Genomic DNA, 15,310 nt, shown 5'->3' with positions numbered 1-15,310 from the left:
TGCAGATCAGACTCCTTCTGAGTAGAGGCTGCATTGATAAGAATTTTTCTGAATTAAATGAGAAGTCATAACTAATTAAAGTCAGCACAAGATTTACATGGTATTTTAATGGGTGGAAGATGCAGTACAGGGAAGCCCCACTGTAATATTACTTCATTTCTTCCACAGTTACAATTACAAAGGAAAAGGTAAGTTTTCACACAAAGATTATTGTTGTGTGAGGTAAAAAAATAACTGTGGCAAGTCTCCCTATTTCAATCTAAGATCTGGTGAACAAATTTCCTTATTAGTGGAAGAGCACAAATAAAGCTTTTCAGCCATGTAATTGTAATGAAGCCTGAGAAGATGTAACTACCAGAAAAGAAGAGGCTGCTGAGCCATTTCTGAATATTTCCAACAGAATTAAATACCCATCTGAAGACTGTAGGACTGTAAGTCTATAAAATAATACTCTTTGTATCAGATCCTGAATATTTCCACTGTTTAAAACAAAGCCTTCTGGACTTTGGAGGAACATAATTTCTATTAAAGCTCAGTCTTTATTCTGGTCAAAATCTACTGATCCTCACCAGAACCTGGCAACTTCAGAATGAGATTCTTTCACAAGCTGTTGAGGTCAAAAAGAAAAGAAAAAAAAACCCCACCCAAAACACCAAAACAACTGCAACAAAGAAAACCACAAACAAACAAATAAAACCACAAAACCCACCAGTATTTCAGTGCTGTTCACTTTAGTTTAATACCATATACTCAAAGTTAGAATTTGGGCCAGACAAAATGTTTCACATAATGTGAAAAGAAGCATGAGAAAAGAACACCTGATATACACAGTGTTTCAAGCTCAGTGTCAGAAAAAGCAGCAGCAAAAGTAGCTGTGTTATGCAGGGCTCCCATCAGTGTGATGTACATAAGAATAATCCACAATGCTCTGGCCTCAGCTCCCGTATGGTGCCAGAGCCCCAGTGCAACCTTTTCTCAGAGCTTCTCTAATGACCTAATCGGTAATAATCCTTCCTCAAAAGATTACAAAACAGCTTAGATCCTGTACTAGGAAATTCTAGTAAAGAGCCAATCACACTTTTCCAAAATCAGTTAATGCCCTTTTTAATCAAATACTTTGTTTGAAACAGTTGTTGGTGCAAAACAAGAAAAAGTCCAAGCAGCTCCAAAACTCATTCTTCTGGGCAACATCAGTAGAACACAACTCCGTCCAATATATGGTGCAATCTGAACATGTATAGGTTTGCTTAGGAAAAGACTTGCATACCATATACTTGGCCCATAGAATCACAGAATAATTGAGGTTGGAAGGGACTTTGGGAGGTCTCCAATCCAATTTCCTGCTCAAAGCAGAGCCAGCTCTGAGGTCAGACCAGGCTGGTCAGAGCTTTATCCAGTCAGGTTCGAAACCTCCACGGACAGAGACTGCACAACTTCTCCAGGCAGCTTGCTGCACTGCCTGGCTGTCCTCACTGGGAAAAAGTTATTCCTTATATCCAGAATCTCTTGTTTAAGACATTTCTAAGAGAAACAATACCTGGGATATCCATCAACTAGCAGCTCACTGTTTCACAAAAGATCAGTATCTGAAACCTTTTAATACCCTAGAACAAGGAATAAAATCCAGGTTGTGGAGAGGAATGGGAGACAGGAAACACAGTAGGAGGAAAAACTGCTGGTCAGCTGGTAACTACTCTAACATGTTACATATATGTAACTATATTTCCACAGATACCAAGGACATGTCAAGACATAGATACTGAAAAGTGGTACAAAGGACAGATGGCAATAAAAAAAAAAAATATATGCACCCCACCCAACACTGCTGGTCAAGAGACTCCAATCTTAGGCACACAGTTATTCCCCCTATGAATCACTTGTGGGAATCATGTTCTACCATCTGTCTTCTAGATATCCTCAATCCACGTACCTACCTCCCAGTCTTGCTGAAGTCAGTGGAACCATTAACATGTTATTTCAGAAAGACCAGGAGCTTATTTGTTTTACTGTATGGTAATGACTTCTTAAATAGTCACTACTTACCCAGTTCTACTTCAATTGTATTGTTCTTCGGATAAATAAACTCCGGTCTCATCTGCAATGGTCTTTCTAACAGAAACAAAGAGAAAAATACAATATTCAGGCAAGAAGAGTTCCACAACTTACTTCAGCCAATACTTTTACAATGGTTTTGTTTTACTGTTTGGTACTATTGTAGCACCATACTTACTACCCGTTTCAAGTTTACAACAGAAAATTTCTCATGAGATTTGCTGAACTCTCCAAATTATTCTATTCTAGCTTCCAAGTCAACAGAAGGCTTTAGCTCTTTAGCTTACCTTAAAAATACTTTTAAAAAATCTCAAATTTACTGGCAGTTGATACGAAAGGAATAAAAAAAACAGAACACAAAACCAAAAAATGCAATGAACTTTGTCAGAGAGACGGATAAGGAAGAGGGATTGTCTCACTGAGCTCATAGATCAGGTAAGCATCTTTTTAAGTAAAAGAGTAAACGACCACACACTTAAACTGGGCTGGAATTGCATCATTCTGCACGATATATAGACTCGCTGCTAACAAACCACTGTTCTTGTATCACCTAAAGTCAGAGTTTTGATTTAACCTAAAAAGATGGACACTCTACCTCCAGCCAACTTTTCCGATAGGACTACTATAATGGCACTAGTCAGGTCATCAACAACATTGCCTAAAAAGATGCAATTACAACGATCGCAGCTACAAATGACAGTACTGGGAGAGTGAGACAGACAGTTCTGCATCCTGTTAGATGCAGAAAAGCACAACCAAGTGCCAACAGCAAGCCAATCCTTTCCAGAGGAAGATTTATTAACTTTATAGTATTTATACAGCTTGTCACATCTCTCCCATCAACTGAGATTCTAGTGAAGTTTGTAAGCAAGTTCACCAACAGGGCCACAAGCAGGTGTTTTGCTGTGATGGTCTCAGCAAAAGTTCCTCTTTTTTTATTTATTTATTTAATTTAACAATGCATTATTTGTTTTAGCAAAAACAATCCCTCCCACCTCAGTAACCACTGTTTCCTTCTAATTCTCATTCGTAATCCCACATTTCTCATTTCCCCATGACAATTCTTCCTCAGAAGCAATGCTCAAGGGCAGCAACACGCATTATTGTATTTTAATTTTACATTCAGGAAAAAATTAAGTAAAGAAGATTTGCAACTCTAATTTCACAGAGCTGAAAAGTAACATGCCAAATAGCTTATGCCTGCATACAAATATTTACAGCAGAGCCAAAAAGAGAAAAGAATAATCTCAATGCACTCACCTTTAACCTCTAGACTTATGGTTCGTGAAACATTATATTGTTTTCCCATATATGTGTATACCATACGGCATGTGTAGTTTCCTCTGTCTTGTACAGTTACGTTGTGAATCAAGACAGCATTTTCACCCTCTGCCAAAAGAAGTCGCTTGTCTTCAAGAAATCCAGACTTACACTCCTAAATATATCAAAAGTATCTGTGATTTAAGGAAACTAATAATCTGATAAGTAAGTTACTGAACTTTACTGATTATTAAAATACTTGACACATACTGATTTTTTTGTAAGCCACAATGTGGGTTCTTATCCAAGCGTCACTACATTCTAACATGAAGCCCGATGATGTCTTGCTGCATTTGCACTTTTTAAAAGTCACTGCAGCCAATCCTTTAAGTTTTCAAATGCTGTGTTTTAGTTCACTGCCTTCCTTTAGCAGCTTGACAGTTATCTGTCTCAGGTGCAATAAAAGTTATTATGTATGTAGCTGAGTTTATGAGAATACGTGCCTGGATTCCTACTTCACTGAGATGAATGAGAGCTGCTGTAGCTGTGCCTCGTGCTGTTGGGTGTATTACCATTCCTGTGGTAACGCAAATACAGTGAAAAACTTCCTTCTCTTCCCTGACCTGTAAGCAGTTTAGAATCACTTCATCTCAAAAGAAGATGTATAGGTGCAGCACCAAGGTTATTTTTCCTGTACAAGCCCATGTAGCTACTTTAATGCCATCATCAGAATTAAGAGTTGAACTACTTCAGAATTTTACCTTAACACAGACAAAATACATGTTTCTAAGCTTGCATGGTCTACAGAGTATTTTGGCAGATTCAGAGCAAGAGGCATAAGAATACCACACCATGATCAACAGATTGGACAAGCATAATATTCTGCGAAGCTGAAATAATTATGCAGAGCCTTGTATTTAAGGAAACATACAAGTTTTTAAACTTATTATCTACATAAAATAATCAAAGGGTAAACTAGATTTTCACAACTCAACAAACCAAAACACGTGTTTTTGACTCTGGAAAAACCTGCAATCTAAAAATGGACAATTGTTTTTTTAAAATATGCCTCCCATACCTCCTTACACCTCCCCAGCAGTGTAGCAAATAGACAGCTTACTCAAACTGTAGAGAAAATAAACCTTCCTTTCCAAAAACTGCTTTTCACAGTTACTTCATAACATTTTAAACAGAATAGTTCCTATCTTGTATATCTGAAATATATATGCACAATACCTTATACCAGTGTACTTCAGGCTGATTATTGTCTTCATCTTTAAAATGTTCTAGATCAGGGCATATAATCTTTCCAGTATTTGTGCTTGTCACTTTTTGTTCAAACTTCATTTTTCCATTAAAACACAAACTGTTATCGTTCTTAAAAACTGTTAAATTTATAGTTTTTTTGTTAGAGTGGTTAAGGCTCCTGTAACGAGAAGAGCAGACAAGTCAGGTCATTAACAATAAGGTTCCTTGTTTCCAGCAAGTCAGGGAGTTTACAGAGAGGGACTTCAGCATCTCCACCAGCCTCACCTCTAACACCCCTGCTACAGCCCCCCTAGCTCTTAAACACCACCCTCAGCTCCTCACTCCCTGAGGAGCTCTGATTTTGTGTTGTGAGCAGAAGTGGGGTCTGCTATGGAAGCACAGAGGGGAAGCCAGGACTTCGCAGAGCTGACGCTCTGCAGAGCCCACAGCACAAACCCAGCCTTGTCATTTTCAGCACTACATTTGCCAACACACAGTAGTGCAGGGTAACCCAAAACATATCTGCACTGGAACACTCTCGGTGCCAAATGAACAGGAGAAGACAGGTTCATCTCAGTGTTCCTTGGGGGGTCATACCAAGAAAAACATGCTATAACTCTTAGCAGAAGAGAGACAGAGCTTTTGAAGAACATATCCATCAAGGTGCAATATCAACATGAAGCCACTTCACACCAAGAGCTCACAGGAACCTGTGGTACAGTAGCTCTGCAGAGGAGAGATGGCACTAGAAACCAGAAGCCTATGCCAGAAGTGAAGGAATACTCTCTATTAATTCATTGCTCAACTCTTCATTTCCCAATGCTATGCTAAGGGAGAAGTTTCCAGAAGAGTGAACTGCATGTTTTGACAGTCCTGCCTTTAACTTCTATCTACTGCACCTTGGCAAGCTCTGTAATTAAGGTTTAAGTGACTGATGGACAAAACGTAGCCTACGGCTAACACAACTGAACTTTAGCAAGTGTTTTGTCCTGCTGACATTATGCAAGCCAGGGATGTGAGGTGCCCACAGGAACACATCTCATACCTAGAGTAACTAGAAACATAGCAGGAAAGACTAAATTAAAATTATTTAACTGGGTAACTTTGAAAGGATTACATTTCTTCTGACTTCCAATTTTAGCTTCATTATCGACTCTGGAGCAGGAAGGTGCAAAGGCCTGCGACCTGTGCCTACACTGGAAGTTTTTTCTGATCACTGATACTACATTCACAACGCAAACCCCTTCAGCATAACTGCTGTGCAGTATGCACACCAGTACACATAACTACACACTACTAAAACAAATTTTGGGTCACCCAAAAAGCCTGCATTGACTGTTTCAGTGTGCTGTGGCAAGACCATGAGGAAAGGAACAATTTCTGTGCGCCTTCCCAAGATTAATTTCCTATTCAGCACACAGTGAATTTCAGCCATTATAAGATTTGACAACCTGAAGTGGTGAAGTCCAGTGCACTAATCTGAGCTGTAAATATGGCAAGAGCTTTGAAGTACCAAAGAGGTGAAAAGAATCTATTCCTTTTTTCTTCTTCTCTGTGCACTCAGATCTTTTGAGCAGTACTGAGGATGCATTACTTTCAGTCTCTGAAGCTGTCTAGCACATTGCTTTGTTTTTCACATTCATTCTCATTTTTGACCAGTAACATCTGGTAATGTTTTAAAATAAAACATAAGAATGGTTTTCTGCCTTTTAATTTGTAAATTTCTAAAAGGATTCCCAAAAAGTTGCTACACTCTCCAGAAAGTCTGTATGTGGTGATACTGCATAACATGCAGAGTTTACTCCTCTTAGATCCTTCTTCCATTTAACCACGTCCAATGGAGAAATCAAAATAGTCTTCTGATCTGTCAGTATCAAACAGCAATTTGAACACAGTAAAAGCTGAAGCAGTTAAGACTTTTCCCTGGGACCTTACACTTCATTCAAAACAAACAAACAAAACAAACAACCAACCCACACAGACCATTGTTAATATTACCATGCTTTAAGATAAAGTCTTCTGTATGTAGCACTTTTGCAAGTGTGGAAGAGAAAAAAAACGCAGCACATAGAAACAAAAAGCATGGTCAAAACAGTGCTTTTAACTGATCTAAGCTCTCTATCTAAAATGAAAAATCCTGTACACTCAAGTTCCACGAATATATTATCACACTTGTAAGTGTTAGCAACCCAATTGTTTCCCTTCTCCCTTCCTTACCTTACATCACATTCATAAAGTCCAGAATCTTCCAGCGTTGCAGGAATAAACCAAAGCAAGCCCTCTCGCTGATGGATCCTGGCGTCTCTCTTTGTGGTTACTGGTGTAGCACTATCATTTTTATACCACGTCGGATTGTAATCCGAATGAAGCACTGGCAATGTAATTATTGGGCAACTAATAGCTGTAGGCTCTCCAACAAGCACAAAGTAATCACAAATAACGCATTCTTCTATTAAAAGAAGTAGAAAAAAAATCAATGCTTTTAATCTGTGTACTTTTATGTTTTAGAAGTATTAATATCCAAGTTAAACGGAATTAGAAAATAAACTTTATGTATCAATTTACCATTAAAACATCGCAGGGCTACCATTTTTTGTTTGTTCAGCACCTTCTGGTTGATCTAAAACACACAAAGCTTAAGCCACCACTTCCCTCTATTAAGGAAGTCGGCAACAAGCACATGTAAGTCCAATAGCCTCAGTGCAAACCAGGGTATAAGAAGATACATGGGATTCACCAGGCAACACAAGCTTCACAACTCACCTGTCATGTCCTTGTTATTTGAGCATGTTAGTACTTTTGCAGAATTACCAGATTCTTAATGCAGAGACCACCTATGAAAAGCATGGTGCAAACAGTAGCAGTGCAGAGCTCCTCACAGTACCTTGGCCATTATGACTGGAGGGCCAAAAACAAATTAGGGGGGAAAAAAAAAAGATGGTTTTTGACCTGAAGCACAAGACAGTACAGAATGAGATCAAGACCTCAACACACCAAAGAAGTGTATGAACCAAAATGTCATAATACAAAGGAAATTTGGAGAGGCACAGTATTTAGATTAAGAAGTCTTGACTATAATGTGTTATTTCTTTACTACATTTGCAATTTCTGTCATCTTTATCCAGAAGGCTTTTTAAATTATGAACATTATTCTGAACATCACATAAAAGGCGAGCATAAACAGAATTTTTATAATTATGTCAGTGTAACAAGTTGACAAGACACAATCATGCAGCCTAGCAAGAGGTTTTTTAAACATCAGCCAAAAAAATACCAGCGAAAGAAGGACAGATACTGCAAGAGGTCATTAAGAACCCAAATATGCAAGTGAAAACTACTTGGAGAACACCAGTTTAGCACAAACAGAGCAGACCATTTGGCTATAAAGCAGATTTTAAAAGCTTCCAAACTTTTGCATACATGTGCAACACCGAATTCCTATGAAACTGCTAAACAACTGACTGAACTGATTTTACAAATCTTGTTGAATGACTGTACAAATACAAAGCTAATGTCTTCAATTTCAAAACACAAAAGTCTTCAGTAATCTTTCCAGTCCCACCACCTTCCTATCACCTAATTTAAATATTTCCAGGTAGGTCCCTATGGAGCTTAAACTAATTCAGTGTCATTAATATTACACTGTTTATGCCAAGAGCAGGAAGACAAACATCATTAATTTATGTAGTCCTAAACTTTACTGAAAAATTATATCTACCATTAAAAAATATTACTAATTAATTATTAAGGAAATTGAGCCCTACTGCTTTCAGGACTAGAGCTACAGCATGTCTTTTAAAGAAGGCATTCAAAGAAGTCAAGGAAGACAACCTCTTTGGACTTTCTTCATAGGAATCAGGGAGAGGCTAATCAAAGCCTCAGTACCCTAAATTTATGCAGCTAGATTTAAAAATATTTATGTCAATTTGTCCATTCCATCCCCAGTGCAACTTCAAACCAAGAAGAGGCATTCAGCATAACTTCAATATGTTGAAGCAAAAACAAACCCCAAATCCACTATTTGCTCTCAGTAACTCTTTTCTACTAAATACACACAACTCCTCTCTTGCAGGTTTTCTTTTTTTAAAATGGTAATTTCAACAACGTATTTAACTTACCAGCACTGAACAGAGGTATCAGTAGAATGAGATGACCAATGAGCAAAAATGTAGATGTCATCTTCTGCTGCAAAGAAGAATTTTTTTCCATTAGTGTGGTAAGAGTGTTCAAGCTGCACTGTCCTCTCCACCCTGCATTACTCCTTAAAAAAAATGAGGAGAAGCATTAGTCATCTTGGGGAGGGAAAAAATGGGTTTGGTAATTTAGCCCCAGCCTTTGAAGATTTCAACTACAGCAACTGTTGGCCTCCACAGAAGGCTGCTCAGTTTTCAGCTTTCTACTGGAATTTTTCCAAATTTCTACTGGAATAACTCTTGCATAAAGTGTAATTTTCTTTTGCTAGCATAGTTAAGCCAAAAAAATCCCCCTCAGCCCTCTAGCACAGACAAGTTATGCTAGCATACAGTGATCTAAGCTATACTGTATAATTTAGAAACCAAGCTTGATTAAGATACTCCTCTTTCGACACGTTTGTGAGAGACACAATCACAGAGATGTATGAGGTTTCATTCTTTGAACTGTTCTTCTACAGTTGAGGCAGCACTGCTTCTAAGAGCACATGAACTTGTAGTTCTTTGCAGTAGGACGAGCACACTGTAACTCCAGTATGATCTGGCACTTAAATTGTCGTCTGAGGTCAAACGTGTGTGGAAATGGCGGCTAATATGAATTGCTGTGGTCAGACACAAAACAAAGTGTTCAAGAACTGTAGTTTCACTTCACACCTCAAGTCTTCTTTGCAGCTTTCTCCAAGACATGACTGCACATGACTGCCCTCATGGCCCGCAAGTGGCTTTCATGAAACCTCTAAATCTTAACCAAGTCCTGCTCCCCTCTGAGATGTGCCTGCTTCTCCTTGGCAAGATATCTGTTATAGAAATTTTCACATAATTAATGTAAAAGTTCTTATGAGTTAGGGAGACAAGGATCAATAAGGGTGAAATAGAATGAAGAATAGAATAATTAATATAAGTCTATCTGAATAAACACAGGTGGGCTTTCAGAATCCATGAATATTGTTCTCAAAGCTCCTTGTGTAACCCTGACCTAGGACTGAACAAATCATCAATCAAAGCTTAATGAGTAGCTAAGCAGGAGTAGGCCTAGAAGTATTACCTTCTGATGATTTTAGTCAAGGGGATGTATGGTTAACCTTTTCTTTACCTTAAAAGAAATATAGGACACTTAGAAATAAAAATTAGTATAGATAAGGTTTTAAACATAGCTTCAGTTGTTTTTAAGGTTGAATGTTTAGGAGACACTGGCGGTGGGAACTGGACTCTGGTCAACCTGGATCAGGACGGGACGCTGATCACGGCAAGAACATTAAGGACGCCGATCACAGCAAGATCATCGAGGACGGGGTGTTGACCGGAGTCGGAGCGGAACCAGAACATAAAGATCAGCTAAACAATGGAAAAGAATGGACTTTTGTGGACTCTTGACGAAGGAAGAAAGAGGAATTGAAATAGTTAGTGGATTATTAACAGAAGCTTATGAAATGTTTATGATGTAATTGATTATTAGTTTCTATATAAACCGATAGTGAATTTGAGTCAGGTACCATTCACTGCGGTGGTGGTCCAACTCTGAGTTGTTTAATAAAACCAGCAAACCTAGAGACCCGGACTCTGCCAATTTTCTTTAACAATATCATCAGGGCCGTTCCCAAGCCTTCTACTGTCAGCTAGCTGGCAAACACTTAAACCCCTTTCCCTTCCTGACAGCTCCTTGTAGGTTAAGGTCTGCATTTAGCTGTCTTGCCTTTCCTCTGTTCCTGACTATTTTGCATGCCGCTCCCTCTCTAGAGCAATCTGATTTCCCACATAGCAGTCCATTGCAAAACATTCGTTGCACAGGTCCTAGTTAATATTTGCCTTCTACCCAGCTAGACTGGAAGAAGAGATGGTATTCCCTGAAAACCACACGTGGCCTTGACTTGCTTTTATATCCAATGTAGTTCACTTTAGTGACAAATAAGCCACACCAGCTCCTTCATTTGAAATACTTCATACGCAAAAGCATTGGGGCAGTAGGCAGGGACACACAGAGCAAAGTTCAACACTTTAGTATAACAGCCTCCAAGTATGTACTTCTTTTGGACAATTTAGCTGACAAAGCACTCATACCATAGTCTTTATTTAGTTGCCTTGTATGTGGTTTTCCTGTAACTTGCCAATAAGCTGATCATCATCCTTGGACTTTCAGTTTACCTGTAAAGAGTGGAGAAGGGGAGTGGAGAAGGGTAAAACAGGATTTTACAAAACACATCATTTGGACAGCAGCATACACATACAAAACCAAATTCTACAGACATCCTAAATGTTGAAGCAAGAGCATCCCTCTGCCTCCACTAGAGAGATGACTTTAAACAAAGGAGCAACAACAAAACTTGCAGTAAAGATTGACCAAGAATTCTAGCAGAGACCTTTAGAAAATTAAGTTTCTGTCAAAAACAAGTGTCAAGCAAGCAACAAAATCAGACATATGTAGCCACTTTGTAAAACAGATTTAATCACTAAAAGGAAACAAAGAATACTTAAAATTAGGGGAAGATAAAAATAACTAAGCAATCCAACAGGTTAATCTTTACATTTTGCACCCATTGCTGGTTTCCAGGATCAAGGGTGGATGTCCTTCTAGTGCTCAACTTTAAAAAAGTTCTATTCTTTCAGTATTCATACACACCCCCCCCTTCAAATACTGCAGCGGTAAAGCTTAAAAACTCTGGAAGGAACAGAACAGGCCTCTAGCTTTTGTAGTTGCAATACCTCACAGTATATGGAGCATTTCTATTCTGGTCAGTACAGTTTCAAGTGACCACACAAGGTTTTACACTTTTTCTTAAGCAGAATATACAGATAAACACTATCCAAAATCCACAAATGTGAAACAGCAAATTTTGCTTAAAAAGCAGATGTTTGTTCACATACCTAACAACTTTAGCCTTGTAGTGCCTTCTGTCCCAGTCTCAGCAATATGAAATGCCCCTGTGATACAATCACAGAAGCTCAAAAATCCCGCTTATGTAGAGAAAACTACAATTTCACTGATGACACTGCCTACACACTTAGTTTAGAAAACTGCTTCAGCTCAGAGCTTGCTGGGCTCAAAGGAAAAATGTACATGAAGTCTTTTAAGAAATAAGGGAAAAAAAACCCCAACAACAAACAGAATCCCACATCACCGATCAATCATGCTTGTGTTTCAAGCTACTAAAAAAGAAAAGGTTTGACTTCCAAGTTACTCCCCTAATATTTATCTACCTGTAATTAAAACACAACTTACTACTGCTCCTTCAAATTTCTAAAATTACCATCTTGAAAACAGAAATAGAAAACATGTGGACCTAATTTAAGACACTGACATTTTGTTCTTTGCAGAATGTCTGTCTTCACAGAACTTGCCCTTTTGCTTGCCTTAGGCTCACTGCCAACTTTAAATGCCTTAAAAACAGGTTTTAAAGACACGTTGGGTCCCTAAGTCTGCATGCAGTAGAATTAGCAAATTTGTCCTTCGGGAAGCCGTGCAAAACACATAACTGTATCTTTGTTTTCCAAATTTTCTGTCTCCAATTTTTAAAATATTTTACTTGCAAATAATTTATAAATACATGGACATGACAGATCCTTGCAAAGGCCAACACAATGAAAAAATGCTCAAGACATAGCATAGAAAGCATCTAAGCCCCTCAATTAAATTGACAGCAACGTGCTGATATGCAAGTGGCATTCAATATTGATCACTGTCTATGAGGACTCATTATAGCACCAGGGACCAACAGATCCTCAGCCTTTGAGCCATACAGAACAGAGAAATTGTGGTTCAAAGGCAACTCATTATCGTCTCTGCAAACAACGTAATAGCATAGATGTGTAAAGTGCCCCAATTTAGTGGCATACCTATATGAAAGAACTGCATTAACTTTTAAAGTAAAACTTTAATACTGATTAATTGAAATGGAGGGGGGGAGGGTGTGGAGAACCATACCTATGTATGGCCACTTGCACAAAAGTACAACCACCAAGACAAGATTCAACCCACCACAACAATTCATACAGCTCACACCTTGTCCTTGTCCTCTTAAGCTGCCCACTGGGGTTAAACCACAACAGCAATGCAAGATAAAATTTCTAACAGACCATGCCTTGTTTCCAGTCTACCACTTTCCTGAGGTCCCAACTTTCCCGTCTAACATGCTTAATATATAAGTAAATGCAGCTGACCGTTTTACAGTGGCATGCGTGAACACTGAGTCACACAAAATGATGCACAAGCACCCTCTAGAAGTGGATCTGGTTATCCACTGTGGTGGTATTCTGACACTGAAGTGATGACCACAAACTTTAGTCCTTACATGCCTCCTTTCCTGCAAGTTGAAGGACTGCAGAAAAGTCATACCTTTAAGGGAAACGCATTATCTAAGACATTCTGTTGAAGCTACATCAAAATGAAGTCACAAAAATCAAAGAAGAATATTCACAAAGAGGCCTGCAATAGTTAAATCTTTATAAGCTAAATGCCAGTTCAACTTTGAGACATTTGAGTGTATTAACCACTCTAAATCTGAACAAAGTGTTTGTTACAGGTACTGCCTCACCTTTCACCAAAACACAGGAGGGGGGGCGTGGAAAAAGATGGATATATGTAGCTCTACTTAACTGGCCACCACCAGTTGATTCTGGTACAGTGAAGAGCTACCTATCCACCCACTTCCACTTCACGTCAAACTGGAGGCAGTAAGAGCATCCAAACCACCCTGAAAGCAGCGATTTTATCAGTATTCAAATCAATTGAAAACAGTACCTCCCTTCAGCATCAAGTGGAAGGAGCTCATTTCGCAGTTAGCACTCTGAGGACTTTTCCATGTCATTTCAACTCCTGATACCTGTCAATATAAAGTAATGTGGGCTTTAATGTGGAATATTTCTTTTGTAAGTCCAAAGCAAGTAATTACTTTTCCACTCACATTTTCAAAGTACAGTTAAGAAGCATTTAAAAGGACCAGATCTCATGCAGATAAAACTATATGTACCAAAACCAAAGTGATGCAAAGTGTTAGAAAATTAATGTTGGGGAGAAGGGAAATCAGTAATATTGTTTACAAAGAGTAATGGCTATTTCTCATTTAAGGATTAATTTAAAATATATGAATTAAGGATTCTACATTATAAAACAATTTTTGTGCTAGAGTTTTATGCCAATTTCTCAGCTTTTATAGCACTCCAATTTTACAATCGGTATGAAAGACAAGCTTGCTCATCTAGTCACTCCAACCTTTTTTTTTGAGAATCCAAGCACATCAAAACAGTCCAAGTCAAACATACATATAGTTGCCAAATTTATGAAGAATAAAACCTAAACACATCCCGCATTTTGCTCAAGTCCCTGATGAAAACTCTCTAAACTGAAGAGCTACTGCTGGAAACAAACTTGAACCTTGATTCAGCTCAGTAGCTTTTAACGGATAGCCCACTCCTACCAAGCTGTGGCTCCACAGGCTGCTGCCAGGCACCGTCTTGGTTGCGACCGGCACAGGTCCAGGACTGTCAGAGCAGCTCCTCGCTAGGTTTGATACAGATATTTCTGCAGGCACCTCTTTAACCCAAAGCCTTGCTCTTGTCATCATGCAAATAGTTAAACAGGAGCCCCTGTTTTATCACAGTTGTGCAATAAATAGTTTCTGCAGTGTTTTACCGGGTCAAGAAGATTTACGCCAAGCTTTATCCCGCTTCCTGTTACCAGCACTGCAAAAAATGTGGCAGCGTTCGGCACTCTGTCAGTTTTCAGTTTTACACCGTACTTCCTACCTGGGTTTGTATAATACGCTACACAACGAGGAAGCAGACAGAAATGCTAAATAAAAAATTACTTCCAAGGGAGCTATTTGGTGCCGTAAGAGCAGGAAAGCCGGCAGCCGGGCGCAGAGGCAGCGGGACTGTGCTGGCACACCGCGCAGCACAACAAACCGCCTCAAAACACGCCTGAAATTAACAGAAACCGACGGGTTTGGGGGTTGGTTCTCTGCAAACCACCAGCACTCCAGCCTACCTGTCGAGGAGACGATCCCCGCCTTCGCCGCAACCCGCGGACACCCGCACCGGCCTGGGGACGCCGGGCCGGAGGGGGCCCTCCCGCCACCGCCCGCTCCCCATGCAGGGCCACGGAGCGGCGGGAGACACGCGGCGAAGGAAAAGCCCAGCGGCCCCCGTCGCAGCCGGACACCCCGCTGCCCTCCCCGTTACGCCGGCGGCGCTGGAAGCCGAGCCGAGCGCCAGGAAGGAGCGAGGCGGCTTCCCCCTCCCCGCCCGCCGTCCTTCCTCACCTCTGTGCGCTCCCCGCGCCTCGCCGGCCACCCCGACCCGCGCCGAACAGCGAGCGGACGGGCTGTGGGGCGGGCAGCAGGCCCCGCCACGCCCCCGCCAGCGGCCGCCCCCGGCCCGCCCCACCGCCTGCACCGCCCGGGGGCCGGCCCGCTGCCTGCTGGCGGTGGGTGGGGGCACGGCCGGCTGCTTCGGGGTGGGCTGAATGGACGTGGGGAGCCCGGCGAGCCGGCCAGCCCCCACCGGCCCCCGAGGGCGTGCGAGCACCTGGCGCAGGCGAGCTGGCCCTCACGGTGGCCTCCTGCGTG

General features: G+C 40.4%; 1 protein-coding gene across 5 annotated transcripts in view; it reads right to left on the bottom strand.

Moving 5' to 3' along the window:
• LOC137677711 (interleukin-1 receptor type 1-like) overlaps positions 1–15,070 on the bottom strand; it is a 28,575-nt gene extending 13,505 nt beyond the window's left edge. For 2 of the 5 annotated variants that reach the window (XR_011050311.1, XM_068425201.1), the window contains exons 1-5: positions 8,679–8,769; positions 6,778–7,009; positions 4,549–4,738; positions 3,313–3,487; positions 2,044–2,109 (exon numbers count right to left, since the gene is read on the bottom strand). Coding sequence is in view for 4 of the 5 variants with exons in the window: in XM_068425201.1 (XP_068281302.1) it covers positions 2,044–2,109; positions 3,313–3,487; positions 4,549–4,738; positions 6,778–7,009; positions 8,679–8,769 (754 nt within the window). In the remaining variant the exon portion in view is untranslated. The other 3 variants (XM_068425202.1, XM_068425205.1, XM_068425203.1) reach the window with 3 other exon arrangements.
• Positions 15,071–15,310: the final 240 nt, after the last annotated feature.

The sequence above is a fragment of the Nyctibius grandis genome, chromosome 2, assembly GCF_013368605.1.
Source record: "Nyctibius grandis isolate bNycGra1 chromosome 2, bNycGra1.pri, whole genome shotgun sequence".
Lineage (NCBI taxonomy): Eukaryota > Metazoa > Chordata > Aves > Nyctibiiformes > Nyctibiidae > Nyctibius > Nyctibius grandis.
The sequence above is the reverse complement of the archived record's forward strand: the minus strand, read 5'-3'. Positions and strand labels throughout refer to the sequence as shown.